We start from the raw sequence: 13,587 nt of genomic DNA, 5'->3' as shown, positions 1-13,587 counted from the left end.
GCGCTGACCACAGGCAGACTCGCTGCTTTATCTCCTGACATGTGACAAACTCATCATTGGCTTTCACACAGGAAAGCTGGGAAGGCCTGGAGTCAGCCTGTGTGAAACCGCACATGTCACCAGGATGCGCTTCAGCAAGTAGGAGAAGCATCACCCAGGTGGCTCTGTCCAGGACCATCATGAACACTATGTTAACTACAGCTGTGGGCATTCAACACCCCCCACCCTTCCTCTAGGACATCTGGCAATGACCAGTGGGTAGAGGCCAGGGATGCTGCTACCATCCTCCAGTTTACAGGACAGCCCTCCCTTCTGCTCTAGAGAGATCTGGTGGTAGGGTCAAGGTTACAAAACTCCAGGTTAGACTGGCTGTTAGTGGTGAATAGTCTCAGTGCTCCCTGATGTGGCCCCTCCTCCTCCCGACAGGAGACCATGATGGACCACGCCCTGCGTACCATCTCCTACATTGCAGACATCGGGAACATCGTGGTTCTTATGGCCAGGCGCCGCATGCCCCGGTCAGCCTCTCAGGACTGCATTGAGACCACGCCTGGGGCCCAGGAGGGGAAGAAGCAGTACAAGATGATCTGTCATGTGTTCGAGTCAGAGGATGTAAGTAAGGGTTAGGGTGTGGGGTGCAGGGAGCTGGCCGCTCTCTCAACAGCCAGGGAGTCACTCTGAGCTCCGGAGTCCACCCGTGAGACGAATCAGCGCCTTTTTTTCACACTTGCAACTGTGAATAAACAGGTTTATTTCCCTTCATAGAACAGGTGCTTCTGGAGCTGTTAAATACATAACAACTATCTAACCAAAGGAATCATTCTATACAGCCTCTCACCCTGAGATGAAGTTCATCTTTGCCTAACTTTTCTGTTATGAAAATGTATATGCTTACATGCCAAGCATGCACACATGCGTGTGCTTACATGTCAAGCATGCACAGGAGGTTGTGTCTTCACCAAGGCTAGGTAGGCTCTGCATTTGCTGTGTCATTTTACCATGTAACAAATCAAAACCTTTTTTGAAGTTTTAAACAACAAATAAAAGATCCTAGGTTGGCAGAAGTGTGTAATCCCAGCCCCTCTGAAGCTGAGGCAGTGGAATCATGTGTGTCAGTCAGAACTGCCTACAAAACAAAAACAAAGACACTCAGATAACAGAAACAAAACCAGAGGTGACCTTGGGAGAGGGGGCTCCAGTGTCTTGACAGGTCCTTGGCATTCCAGGAAGGCTACAGTTGAGCTCTAATTTTTTTCTCTGTTGACCTTCTGTGAAGAGACCATTGCAAGCTTGTCAGTGGTGGCAATGTTGTGGCAGCTCTGGGGTCTAAGGCATGCTTGTTTGCGGGAGGGCTTCAAGCATCGCTGGGTCAATGTAGGATCCATATAGTTCATGATTTGAAACACAGTATAGAATCTTTATCTGAAAACAAGGTTTAGACCAGTGTGTGAGGACTGTTACCTTTTTCCTGAGCCGTCTACTGAAAGTGCTTTGACGCACAGTGAGTTTTATACCAGAGGCCAGTTTTTCTGGACAGACCTACCAGTGCACAGATATGTACTTCCTGCCACTGCAGGGGGTCTGAGGCCAGGCGACGGGCATGTTGGTGTGGTTGGGAGCTGGGGATGTCTTAGAGAGTCGGTGTGGTGGATACCAGGTGATGTGTAGTGCAAGCAAGAGACAGCACTCAGTAGGGCACTCAGTAGGGCTCATGTGCAGATCGTGGGGAGCAAGGGATAGAAGGGGCCCAGGCACAGCTGGGGCAGACATCTTTCGGTAGCGGTTGAGGGGGGAGCTGCCTTCGCGGCCATTAGCTGCCAACCACTGGGCAGGCTACAGGCCTGGGAGCACAGTGAATGTTGGACCCAAATAATACTTGAAGGAGTGTGAGAGAAAAACTGTTCTGGCAACGTCAGGCACTCCAGAGTAGCTGTTCAGGGAGAGGATGTAATGGCAAACCTGTCCAGGTAGATGCTACAGCCTCCTCCTGACTTCTGTAGGAACCTGAGCCCACCAGCAGGAGGCCACCAGTCACTGAGGCCCTTGCACCTACCCTGCAGGTTGGCTGGGGGCTCAGAGCAGCCTGTAGCCACAGGCCTGGCTGTGAACTAGAACGAGCAAGGAATCCCTGTGGGAAGGGCTGGAGTGGGACCTCAGCTAGTGAGCCCCTGAGGTGGCTCCTGTCCAGGCAGGAGGGAAGCCAAGGCACAAGGGGAAGGGCTAGGGTGGGGCAAAAGGGGAAAATGGAGGACAGCGGGCAGTGCACACTCCATGGCTCTATGGATTGTGGCTGAAGACGGGGATCATTCCAAGATGCAAGGCTGACTTAAGTCTCCCAGGCATTTCCACGGGGCAGGAAGAAGGGGCGTGATATAGCAGGGAAGTAGGTTGGAGGATAGGGAGTGCATCTCAGAAGAACCTAGGTCAGTGGGCAGTCTGAAGCTTCAGTAGTAAGGACATCTGATGCCATCAGTCCTCCCTTCCCAGGTGGAAACATAAGGGGTTGGCAGCAGGAGCATTGAGATGCTCCCTCCCTGCCAAATGTGGTCCTTCTTTGCTGGTTTACTCTCAAGACCCCCATCTACTTGTACTGGCTCCTTTCCTATCTAGGCCGGCAGCGCCACCTAGTGGTTTCTGGGCTGCCACATCCACCCCCTGCTAGATATGCTGATGTGGGAGTAAGAACATTGTGGTGGGATCCTCCCTCTAAGCTGTTCAGAGTCTGATTTGGGCAGGCAGTTCCACCTAGAACCAGTGCATATTTAAAGCAAGGCCCCACATTCTGAGACTATGGTCCAGCCTAGCTTGATTTTAGATGTACTTATTTGTTTGGAAGCATTAAAATCATATATTGTGCAGAGGAAGAAAAGAATTGAAGCCAGACCCCCGCGTTCTTTGATCATACTGAACCAAGGTTTTCAGGGTTACCCTGCAGAGGCTTCTCAATGGCAGCTATGGAGGAAGAGTATAGGGAGGGCTTGGGCTGGGTGGAGCTCACACAGCAAGGGGGTTGAGTGGGGGAGGGAGATAATGGCTTTGCTGAGATGTTTCCAAAAGTCCCACGCCTTCTTAGGGCTGCACATCCTGAAACATGCGTGGCGTGGTCCAGGAAATGGCCTCGTTAGTGCCTGCCTCCTAGCGTCTTGCTTACATCGCAGACAGGAAGGCTGTCTGTCATCAGTGTCCAGGCCTCCATAGGTTTCTTCCTGAGGGCATAGAAAGAAGTGGTCTTGATAACATGGAGTCTGTTCTGGGTCCCAGATCCATGACTTGTGACCCTCAGTTTGGCACACCCTTCTGTACCAGAGCAGTGTGTCACACACACCAGCCTCCACCTGTTTGGGCTTCATAATTCTAGAGAGATAGAATAGAAGCTAACCATGCAAGCATCACTTGTGGTGGTGGGGGGGGAAACTCCACTCTACTTTTAGAATAAAATAGGTAAATTTAAAAAACATATTGCAGTTGCTAATTAAAACAATAAAATCTGGTATTTAGCAACTACTTCTACTTTGTCACTTTCTGTGATTTTTACGAAAGTATTGCTTTGTCCAGTGTTTGGACATGAGCACAGACAGCAGAGAGATTTACCACGGTGCCCTGAGGTGGATGTGAATGGCAGACAGTTTTCACCAGCCTAGAGCCCAGAGTCACTCCCTTCATCTTTTAAGCCCAAACAAGAGCTCCTTTGAAGGCTTCTGGGCAGCTAGTAGAGACTGTGTATCCATGCTTTGGTCTGACAGGCCTGCTCCCTTCCCACAGGCCCAGCTGATAGCCCAGTCTATTGGGCAGGCCTTCAGTGTGGCCTACCAGGAGTTCCTGAGAGCCAATGGCATCAACCCCGAAGACCTGAGCCAGAAGGAATACAGTGACATCATAAATACGCAGGAAATGTATAATGATGACCTCATCCACTTCTCAAACTCGGAGAACTGCAAGGAGGTGAGCCACATGGGCCGGGGACCCCCAAAGCTTGTTCTGCTGGACCCAGCTCTCTGAACTGAGCCCCTGCAGAGATGGGTCAGGCAGCCTGGATGTGGCCTCTCAATGTCTCCACATCTAGCTCACCAGGCAACGATGGGTTCAAGGCTTTGGTCCTCACACTCACCAGTGTGTCAAACACTGGGGCCTGCAGAACATGTCTTGCTCCTGCCTTGGAGCTGTGCATGTAGGTGTGAGATGAGATGCTTGCAGCTCAGACAAAGATTCCAATCAGTCTTAATGGCCCTGGAAATGTGCCTCTTAATGTTGTTACCACTCTGCTTAGCACTAGGAGATATTTCTGCAGAGCTCGAGGGAGGCATCTATAAAATAGGGAGCTTGGGTGAGTTGGCAGGAAGTTCTGAAATGGTTGGTAGCAGAAACCCTAGCAGATCCCAGAGGCCCTCCTTGGGGCCTTTGGAATTAATGAGTCTGCTCTTTGGGAATTAGTGAGGGGATGATTTTGTGTGTTTTCTGGGGAGTGAGTGAATGAGTTATCCTAGATCCCTGTTGAGTGCATGCTGGATCCTGGCTTCTTGATAGTTTTCTGAGACAGACATTGTTAAAGCGAAGAGGAAATAGGACTTTGGAATGGGGGTAAAGGCTAGGACAGGAGATAGGCACTAGAGGGCATTCCTCTGGCCCCAGAGGGTTTAGCGGGTGGGAGAGCTTCAGGGTCCGGGAGCCCTGCTTGCAAACTGGGATCCCTACTGAGTATGGCAAGAGAGGGACTCTGCTTCTCGATTCCCAGAATGCTCCTGGGTCCTAGATAGTGTTGGGAGCTGGTGCAGGGTGAGTCCAGAGGCAGGATAGTTCTCTCAGCCCCAAACCTTTCCCAGCTGACATAACCTGGCCTTTGCCTGAGGGCAGGACAGGCTCCTCGGGACCGGGCTTTGCCACAAGTGCGCCCACTCACACTGCCCTTCTCTTGCAGCTGCAGCTAGAGAAGCACAAGGGTGAGATTTTAGGAGTGGTGGTTGTGGAATCAGGTTGGGGCTCCATCCTGCCCACTGTGATCCTGGCAAATATGATGAATGGCGGCCCTGCAGCTCGCTCCGGGAAGCTGAGCATTGGGGACCAGATCATGTCCATCAATGGCACCAGCCTGGTGGGGCTGCCCCTTGCTACCTGCCAGGGCATCATCAAGGTGCGTATTCTGGGATCCTGTGCTCATAGTCGCCTCAGCCCCACCACACTTGACCCATGACCCTCACTTGACACTGAGGTCCAGTGAGACCCAGTGATTGGTCCATGACTGTCAGCTGAGCCCAAGACCAGCACATACCTGAAGTTAAAGGAAGACCAAAGCTTCCCCAACATAGAAAAAAGAAGGTGTCCCCTCATTCCAGGCAAGTTGCTGAGGACCTATGTAAGCAGGGTGTTGACTCAGCCTGCTTTCCCTGGGATAGTCCCAATTAGCCCTGCAGGAGGTTTATCTGGAAGCTTTCTTAGTCATGGCAGCCCGGAAGGTGGGCTGTCTTAAGTGAACAGGGTTCTGGGAGGCCGGCCCCCTTTCTGACCACCTCACCTATGAGCTTGGGACTTTGGGGGGTGCCTAGGCAGAGGGAATACAAGTAGGTGGAGTCAGATCTTCATAAGGCCCAGTTCAAGACTCAAGGTCGTGGGTACTGGTATTGGTAGCAGCATCACAAGCCGTGCTTAGCTCCCCCAGCCCTTTGTAATCATGCAACTAGAACAGCCCCTCTGTCCTTTCTCAAGGGGTTTCCCCAAGACCAGAATGTGACATGAAGGGGCTTTACGAGTCCACTTAGAGAAGCCTCTGTCCAATGGGATAGATACATGCAGGCCCAGCCTGGTTTCTGTGGAGTTACAGGTCCTGGGAGCTCTGTATGTGTGTCCATCTCTGGGTAACTTTAAATTGTGACCATGAAAGGCCAAGGCACTCTGGCCTGGGATGCTGGGACAGACCTATCCTCTCTAGAGCCAGTAACTCCTCTTGGCTCCTAGATAGCCTGTGCTGATGCAGCTCCCAGGCCCCCAGCACCTATTCAGGTTCTTACTGAGCTGGTGTGTTCCTCTTGGGGGTCTGCTGAGGGTGTTTGGGTATACAGCGATGTCTTCACAGCCCTTCAGAAGAGAAAATTCTTTTGTGTACAGTCTGGGGACAGCCGCTCTCGTGGCCCCTGAGTGTGACTCCGGTATTCAGTCCTCTTAGTTCCTCTTTGTGTATCCCTGAAACAGCTAGGACCAGCTAGTGACTTGTCCCCATGCTCTGCAGGGTCTGAAGAACCAAACACAGGTAAAGCTCAACATTGTCAGCTGCCCACCGGTCACCACAGTCCTCATCAAACGTCCAGACCTCAAGTACCAGCTGGGCTTCAGCGTGCAGAATGGAATTGTGAGTCTACCCCCACACCTCCTGCCTGGGCCACCCTCTCCACGTGTAGGGACTGGGCACTGAAGACTGGGTTGTCACTCTGCAGCTCTAGGGAGAGCATCCGGCCCAACAGATCTGGATGGAACATGCTGGCCAAGGCAGACAGGGTGGGCCAGTGTGTGGCCCGGGCCCCCTCAAAGCCAGACCCATGCTCCCCCGAGGGTTATTCTCATCAAGTACTTGTTGTAAGGGGAACCGCAGTCCTCGCCAGCTATTGCAGCCTGTACACACACAGCCAAGTGCTGTCATTGCACTCAGTGTGCTCAGCAGACACATCTTCATGTTTCCCTTGCTTCACTCGTTCAGTTCATCTGCTTACCCAGTCAGCAGACATGTGTGAAGCCCTGCTCCCTGTCAGGCTCTGTGGCGGGCACTAAGAAGACAGGGGCCTTCATGGAGGAAGGGATGTTTGGCCAAGCATCTACTTGCTTCCCAAGCATAAGTTCTTGGTCTGGGCACTACCTTCATTGACTTGTTTGGCCAGCATGAACTCAGGCTCCTTCTGAAGGGCAAAGCTACGGCCACTAAATGACTACAGAAGGGGCCATATCCTGGATTGCTTAAACCAGCTCAGAGTGTTTCAGGGCAATGAGGAAAGAGTTTATGAGGAAGAAGAGGGGATGTGGGTGCTCTCCAACAGCCCCAAAGAAAAGCATTAGACCAGCATTCTAGAAAGACAACTACCAATGAGAGAAACACTCTTCACTCTTTCCGGTAGGATTGGAGAGTTTGTGTAGTGTCACAGGCCTGGGGTCCAGGTCCTTTTCTGTTTAGGTCACAGCCTGCAAGACTTCCATGGGTCTGAAGAGGGGGCCGTGGTAAGAAGCAGGGGGAGGCTCTAGCTTGAGTTTGTGGGGGCTAAACTGAGAGGAGTGAGGAGAGAAAGGAACCCTGGGGTGAGTCAAGTGGGATATGAGCCCCTTCCTCAGAGACCAGAGCAGAGGCCAAGGTGTATATGTAGGGGTGGGGGCAGAGGTGCTGGAGGTACCACAGGGTCCAAAATACCCTCCTCAGAGAGGCGGCCTGTAGGATGGAGGCAGCCTGTTGAGAGGACAGTGAAGTGGGTGGTAGAAGTTTGGGGGTGCAGAGTTCAGAAGCCTGACTCTGAAGGGTTTGGAGTTGATGGAACACATACGTAATCCTGAGTATAAAATCGTTAGTCTCCAGAGGTCATGAGGCATGCAGGAGGGGTTTTGAGGTGGGGTCAGACCTTGCTCAGGGTCTGAGTCTGTGAAACTCTGGGGTGTCCATAAAGTGTTCAGCCCTACCTGCCACTGAATCCCATTGTCCCCCTGACCTCAGTTTTCCTGGCTACATACGTAATGAGCAGCACTTCATAGAGGCCCTGCTTAGGCTGTGAGCAGGTACTGGGGTGTCAGTGGAGGGCATGTGTAGATCTGGGGACACAGGGGCTGGTACAGGAGGACTGCTGTGTTTGTGTCTTTTCAGTTGCCTGTAAGGTCCTGGGTACTTGCTTCAGTCCCAGCAGTGGCTGGCTAGCCAGGGAGCCAGGTCCCCCCTCTGCTATGCCCCATGACTGAGATCCCAGTCCCCAGTCTCTAGGAGCAGCCTGCCTACCTCAGAGCTGGTTTTGCATAAGTGCTTTTCCCATTTGCAGCCTCATGGCACCCCAAGTACAGCACATCAGTTTGCAGACAGGCCCCAGACGACCCGTCAAGGCTATTTCCACATGGGTCCTCCTTTCTCTTCTCATAGCATCTCCCAAGGAGTCAAGGAGTCTGCATTTTGGGGACTCCCTGGAGTGCATACTTGGCAGTGAGAGCATGCAAAGGCCCCTGCAGTGCAAGCCTCATTTTGGAAGGCTAACAGCACCAAGTACCTGACAGCTCCCTCTGGTGCCTCGGGCTCCCCTTTCCAATGCCTTGTACTCCACAGCCTGAGTCCACCTCCCTGAGGCACAAACCTCACTGTCTCCTCTTTTCCCCCCTCTTTATCCCTTCCCTCTAATTTCTAAAAGTCAGTGGACACAAGGAATGTAATAGCATCTTCAGAAGTGTGCCCCGTCTTCAGGCCATGCTAAATCACCTTACTCAAGGTCTTCAAAGAACTTGTTACTTTTGTCACACAATGTCCTAAATCACTTTGGGGAAAGACTCAAATATCAGTACTCTGGATGCTGCTTTTCTAATGTCTTGGTTTTTAATGAGTTTTGTGAGTGAGTAGATACAGTGTCACTTTCCCAAACTCCATTTGTTGCTTAAGAATTTATCACTTCATTCTCTGTGCGGTGGGAAAGGGAGGGGCTGGCTGTCTTCCTCAGAAAGAATGCCAGGGTGTGGCTGATGGAGATGCTGTCTGTAGGCAGCAGCAGGAAGCAGCTCTCTGACACCCACAGGATGGTGTTGGCTCTTTTTAAAACCACACTCTAACTCACAGATGTCCTTGCTCGTGAGTCACAGTGACAAGTTGGGTTCCTCTCTGCAAGAGTAGGTTCTCCTCCGGTGTCTTTGGGACACGGTGGAGCATCTTCACGGTGTGGTGGGAATGGATTTGATGAATTAACCTGTCCCCGTAGATCTGCAGCCTCATGAGAGGGGGCATTGCAGAGAGAGGTGGTGTCCGCGTCGGCCACCGTATCATCGAGATCAACGGACAGAGTGTGGTAGCCACCGCCCACGAGAAGATAGTCCAGGCTCTGTCTAACTCAGTGGGAGAGGTAAGACGGCTGACCCACCCCAAAGTCCATCATGCTCACAATGGAGTCCAGGATGTCTGGGCTACTGTTTTCTCTGCCTAACAGCTGGCCCTATGGGCCATATGATGTGCTTGGAAAAGGCCACTGGTCCTCTATTGCGTGGGAATCAAGGTTCACCAGACTCAGTACAGGTTAAGTGAAGTTTATTCCGGGAGAATGCACTTACACAAGAGGCAGGTGACCACCACAGGTTCCAGCTCCAAGGATCCTTCCAGGCCTTTCCCCAAGACCTGACCAGCAGCAAGAGAGAGCTCTGGACTCAGGGCCCACAGACCTAGTCCTCTCCTCCTTCATGTCCTCACCTGTGAGCACACCCAGGGCGTGGTCAGTGCTACAGGTATGGGCAGGGTGGATATCTCACTACATCCTCTGAGGGAAAGTGGCCCTTTTCAGGACAGCCTGAGCCTGTGGGACCCTGGACTCACCTCTGCATGCTGGCTCACGCCACACTTTAACATCTGTGACCCAGCTACCTGCCAGTGGCCACTGGATGTCAGAGGAGAAGCAGGCTGTGTGGTCACCTCAGTGTCCATGAATACGATGAGCACAATGGGAGGTAGTGTCTCAGTCTCTCTGGTATCTCAGGGCAGAGGTCACTGGGCAGAGTCACCAGGCACAGCTCCCAGCACCACTTCTGAACAGAATCCTGCAAATCTAGGCCCCTAGGCCAGGCGGCTCTGGTCACCTCATAAATGGCTGGTGCGGTATTGCTGCCCCTCTGTACTCCTGTGTTCAGGGTCAGGCTGCTTTTCTTTTCCTCTTTCACTAGCTTGTAACCATCCCCTTAGTTCAGCTCTTCTTGGGTCATCTCCATGGTAGCAAGAGAAATAGCCAAGAGGGTCCCAGTGGAGGGGTACAACTGTCCGGAAGGAAGGATCTCGTAGTGAGCATCACAGTGCATGGTACAGAACAGGCTAGATTGGGTGACGCCACAGTGCAGAGAAAGGAGACTTCCCCAGTATGGGCGGGGTTTGGGGGGGTGTGTATTTGTGTGGCAAACATGTGCTTATGCCATGTACCCCTGAGTGTGAGAATGTGTGCATGTGAGTATGGGGGGTGGGTATGAGTGTGGCAGTGGGAACTGTGGCAGGGTGGCCACAGTGAGTGGGACCATGGTCTTTGGGAGAGTGGGTGTGCTAGCACAGAGGGCGAGGCTGGCCCTGAGCAGAAGCGTGGGGAGAGTTGGGTACCAGGTGATGTTTGGTTGGATTCTAAGGTCCCTGCAGGTTCAAGCCACCTGCCAAACTCCCTCTGGTGCCACCTGGTGACCATGCAGGTAAGATGGTCAGGGTTCCCATTTCCTGAGGGCAGGGAAGGGTGTGAGTCTCCATTTCCTCAGGGCATCCTGGTTAATGTTCCTCAAATCAGCTCTTTTGGGGCCACAGAGACAAAGTCAGCATCTTGGGTCCAGGGTCAGGGAAGAGGCACATTGACTCCCAAGGAGTGTATGGAAAGGGGCACTGGCTGCTCCTTACTCATGGCTTCCAAGAAAAGAACATCCCGTTTTCCTAAATAGACATTCAGAAATGACCGCCCCCATGGGAGCGCTCAGCCTCACACCTAAAGAAGTCACTCCTGTGCAGGAGTGGGCCTGGGATCCCAGGGAATGATTCTGTCTCCTCTGGCCTGAGAATCCTTGATACCCAAGGAGGCAGGAAAGCAGGGGGATGGTGGCCGACTCCCTTCAGCCTCTGGACAGGGACTGCCCTCCCAGCCGGGAGAGTAAAATGTTGGCTGCCTGGCGTTTTCCACCCACCCCAAGTACATTTGGAGTTCGGGTCGCTGGCAAACAAGGGGAGCCCCCGTCCTCAGAAGAGCCCACGTTGATTGTATGAGGGGTAGGGAAAGCCTGTCCTGGGATGTGGAGGAGCTAAAATATGAACACAGCAAATACCTCCAGACCTTTACCTGTATGAGCTGGGCAGAGTGGAGCCAGGGTCTGCTTGCATGGGCCGGAGAGGACCCGGGGGCAGCCAAGACCCTGGCAGCTTCTGCCTGAACGCAGCACAACCGGAGCCCAGGAGCATGGCCCTGTTGAGAGGCGTGGAAGATGACAGAATGAAGCTCGCCTGCTCTTTTCTTTCAGGGGCTCAGTGTCTTCCTCTATCCTACTGTCCCAGAAGCAATCCTGTGGTTAGCTGGTTGTGTACCCAGGCCATGGAGAGCCAGCAAGGGCAGCTGGGCTGTTAAGAGCCCTTTGTTACTTGATCCTCAGAGAATGGAGTCTTGGGACAGGTTGCCTTTTGGGCGTTTTCCTAGCCAGAACTCTGGCATCATCCAGTGTCAGTGTGTTCCCCTCACAGAAGCACAGAGTGCTCCTTGCAGCCCTGGGGTGGGGTGCCTGCATCCAGCGATCAAACTGTAGCCACCATCAGAAGTCCAATGTTTCATTCCTCTGGTGTCACCTTGAGACGAGAGGGAAAAGTCCTGCCCAGTGCATATAAAGGGAAAGGGCCCACCTACCTCAGCCTGGTCAAGAGCCTCCCAGGACTGGGCGTCTGCTGTTCGTTTTCACTCGATTGAGAAGTGGCAGGCAGCTCAGCCTTCCCTTTCTATTTACAGATTCACATGAAGACCATGCCTGCGGCCATGTTCAGACTCCTCACGGGCCAGGAGACCCCACTGTACATCTAGGTACACCCAGCCTCTCCGTGCAGCAGGGACACCAGGGACCCACCTGGGCCCAGAGGAGCCAGAAGCCAGGACAGAGCCCTGACCCCTGACCCCATAGCCCAACCAAGAACTCTGGCTCCCCTGAAGGGTGTGTCCTCATCACCTAGTTTTTTCTTGTTTTGGTTTTTGGTTTGGTTTTGGGTTTTTGTCACAAAAAAAAAAGAAAGGAAAAAAAAAAGGTATGTCCTCACCAAAAGAGAGTCGAGGGACAATCCTCTGTAAAACTTACCGGTCCACTGCCACGTTCTCACCGTGGCTGATGAAGGGTGCTCACGGGTAGTTCTTTCTGTGTGGCGTGCTGTGTCTTCCCTCCTCCCTGAGGCTGTGGAGTGTGAGTGTGGTGGCTGCCCATGAGGCTGTGGTGCAGCTGCAGCCGTCTCTGCCCTTTGTCTGGGACACCTGGGATCCCACCCGGTCCTCAAGGGCCCACAGCGGGCGTTGCCTCCATCTGCACAGGGGCAGCCTGGCTCCCAGGATGAGGCTCGAGCCGAGTGTGGGAACCTGTGATTGATTGTAAGTATTTACACAGCAAGGGGATACTCCTGAGTTAAATAAAAAGTGATGGTCACCATGTCAAAACTCCATATTTATTTAGCAAAGATTACTGTTTGGACTTTGACCTTGGCAAAGCCATTCTTCAGAGGGTTAGGTTTTCCAATGACCTGTGCCCACAGCTGCTTCTCCTCTCCTAGCCTGTTCTGAGTCCCCCTAGGCCCTGTGAATTTCCCTGGACATCCTCACTTTGACTCCTTCTCCACCACGGGGCTCCCTATTGGGGAACATCATCCTGCCAGGAACAAGGGCAGAAGCATGGGAGACATCCCTATTTTAAAAAGTCTACATATACATAGACACACACACACACACACACACACACACACACACACACACACACACACACTGTCCCCAACAAAGCAAGCCCACACCAGAGAATCCCACCTCTGTCCTGAAGGAGCCAGTGAGAGTGCAAATTACTTGTCAAGTGAGGTGCTCGGCCATCAAGCACAGAGCAGTGTCAGTGTGTGGATTAAGGAGCCCAGTGGCTGACTCATCTCATTAGCGATCAGTGTGCACTGACATCATTTTGTCTGGCAGTCTCTTTTTTTGGCTCAGGCCTTGAAGAATACACTGTGACTTAAGAAGCCTTATTACACAGTAACTAAAGCTTTAGGATTACTGTACTGGAGGAGTAACCTGTGTGTTGCATGCAGCTGACCCTAGGAAGACTTCCTGCATATCGCTAATAAACCTGAAGTTATGACAGAAAAGCACTTTGTGTGCCTCGTTTGTCAGCTGAGCAGGCCCTGCGGGCCTCTCTTTCCACAGTCCGGACGGTGGCTTTGTGAGTCTGCCATGTGTGGTCGTGTCACCCCACGTCACCCCTCCCTAGCCTGGAACCTTAGCAGCTCTCACACAGGAAGTTGGAGGGCAGGTGCTAAACTCACCAGGTGTCACTGAGGGTGTCATGTCACCAGGCCAAGTCCAGGGTCCCCACTCGCCTGCTGCATGGCCGACACATGGCTTTAGACTGCTCATGGCTACATAAAGTAATGGGGACAGGTCTGTAACCTCAGGAGAAGTGTGTGCGTGTGTGTGTGTGTGTGTGTGTGTGTGTGTGTGTGTGTGTGTGTGTGTGGAAGTTGGCCCACACCCTTGGCATTTCTCCATACCTGCATGATCCATGCATGTAGAATATTAACATCTGTGTGGTTCTGTACCTGGCTCAGTGGCCACACGTGGGCTGTTGCCTGACATGAGTGGGGAATGGGGCACACTCGGGATTTTTCTCAGGAGGCTGGGGTGGGAGAGCTTGGCAAGC

General features: G+C 52.6%; 1 protein-coding gene across 6 annotated transcripts in view; it reads left to right on the top strand.

Annotated features, from left to right (window-relative positions):
* Positions 1-13,036, top strand: part of Apba2 (amyloid beta precursor protein binding family A member 2) — a 226,921-nt gene extending 213,885 nt beyond the window's left edge. For all 6 annotated transcript variants that reach the window (XM_013123904.3, XM_005084409.4, XM_040730813.1 and 3 more), the window contains 6 exons: positions 427-612; positions 3,763-3,942; positions 4,916-5,128; positions 6,221-6,340; positions 8,916-9,056; positions 11,658-13,036. In XM_013123904.3, the coding sequence (XP_012979358.1) occupies positions 427-612; positions 3,763-3,942; positions 4,916-5,128; positions 6,221-6,340; positions 8,916-9,056; positions 11,658-11,729 (912 nt within the window). In that variant the 3' untranslated portion in view covers positions 11,730-13,036. The remainder of the gene's footprint in view (positions 1-426; positions 613-3,762; positions 3,943-4,915; positions 5,129-6,220; positions 6,341-8,915; positions 9,057-11,657) is intronic.
* Positions 13,037-13,587: the final 551 nt, after the last annotated feature.

This window comes from Mesocricetus auratus, unplaced genomic scaffold (assembly GCF_017639785.1).
Source record: "Mesocricetus auratus isolate SY011 unplaced genomic scaffold, BCM_Maur_2.0 Super-Scaffold_4256, whole genome shotgun sequence".
Classification (NCBI taxonomy): domain Eukaryota; kingdom Metazoa; phylum Chordata; class Mammalia; order Rodentia; family Cricetidae; genus Mesocricetus; species Mesocricetus auratus.
Note: the sequence above shows the minus strand (reverse complement) of the source record. Positions and strands in the feature narration are given on the sequence as shown.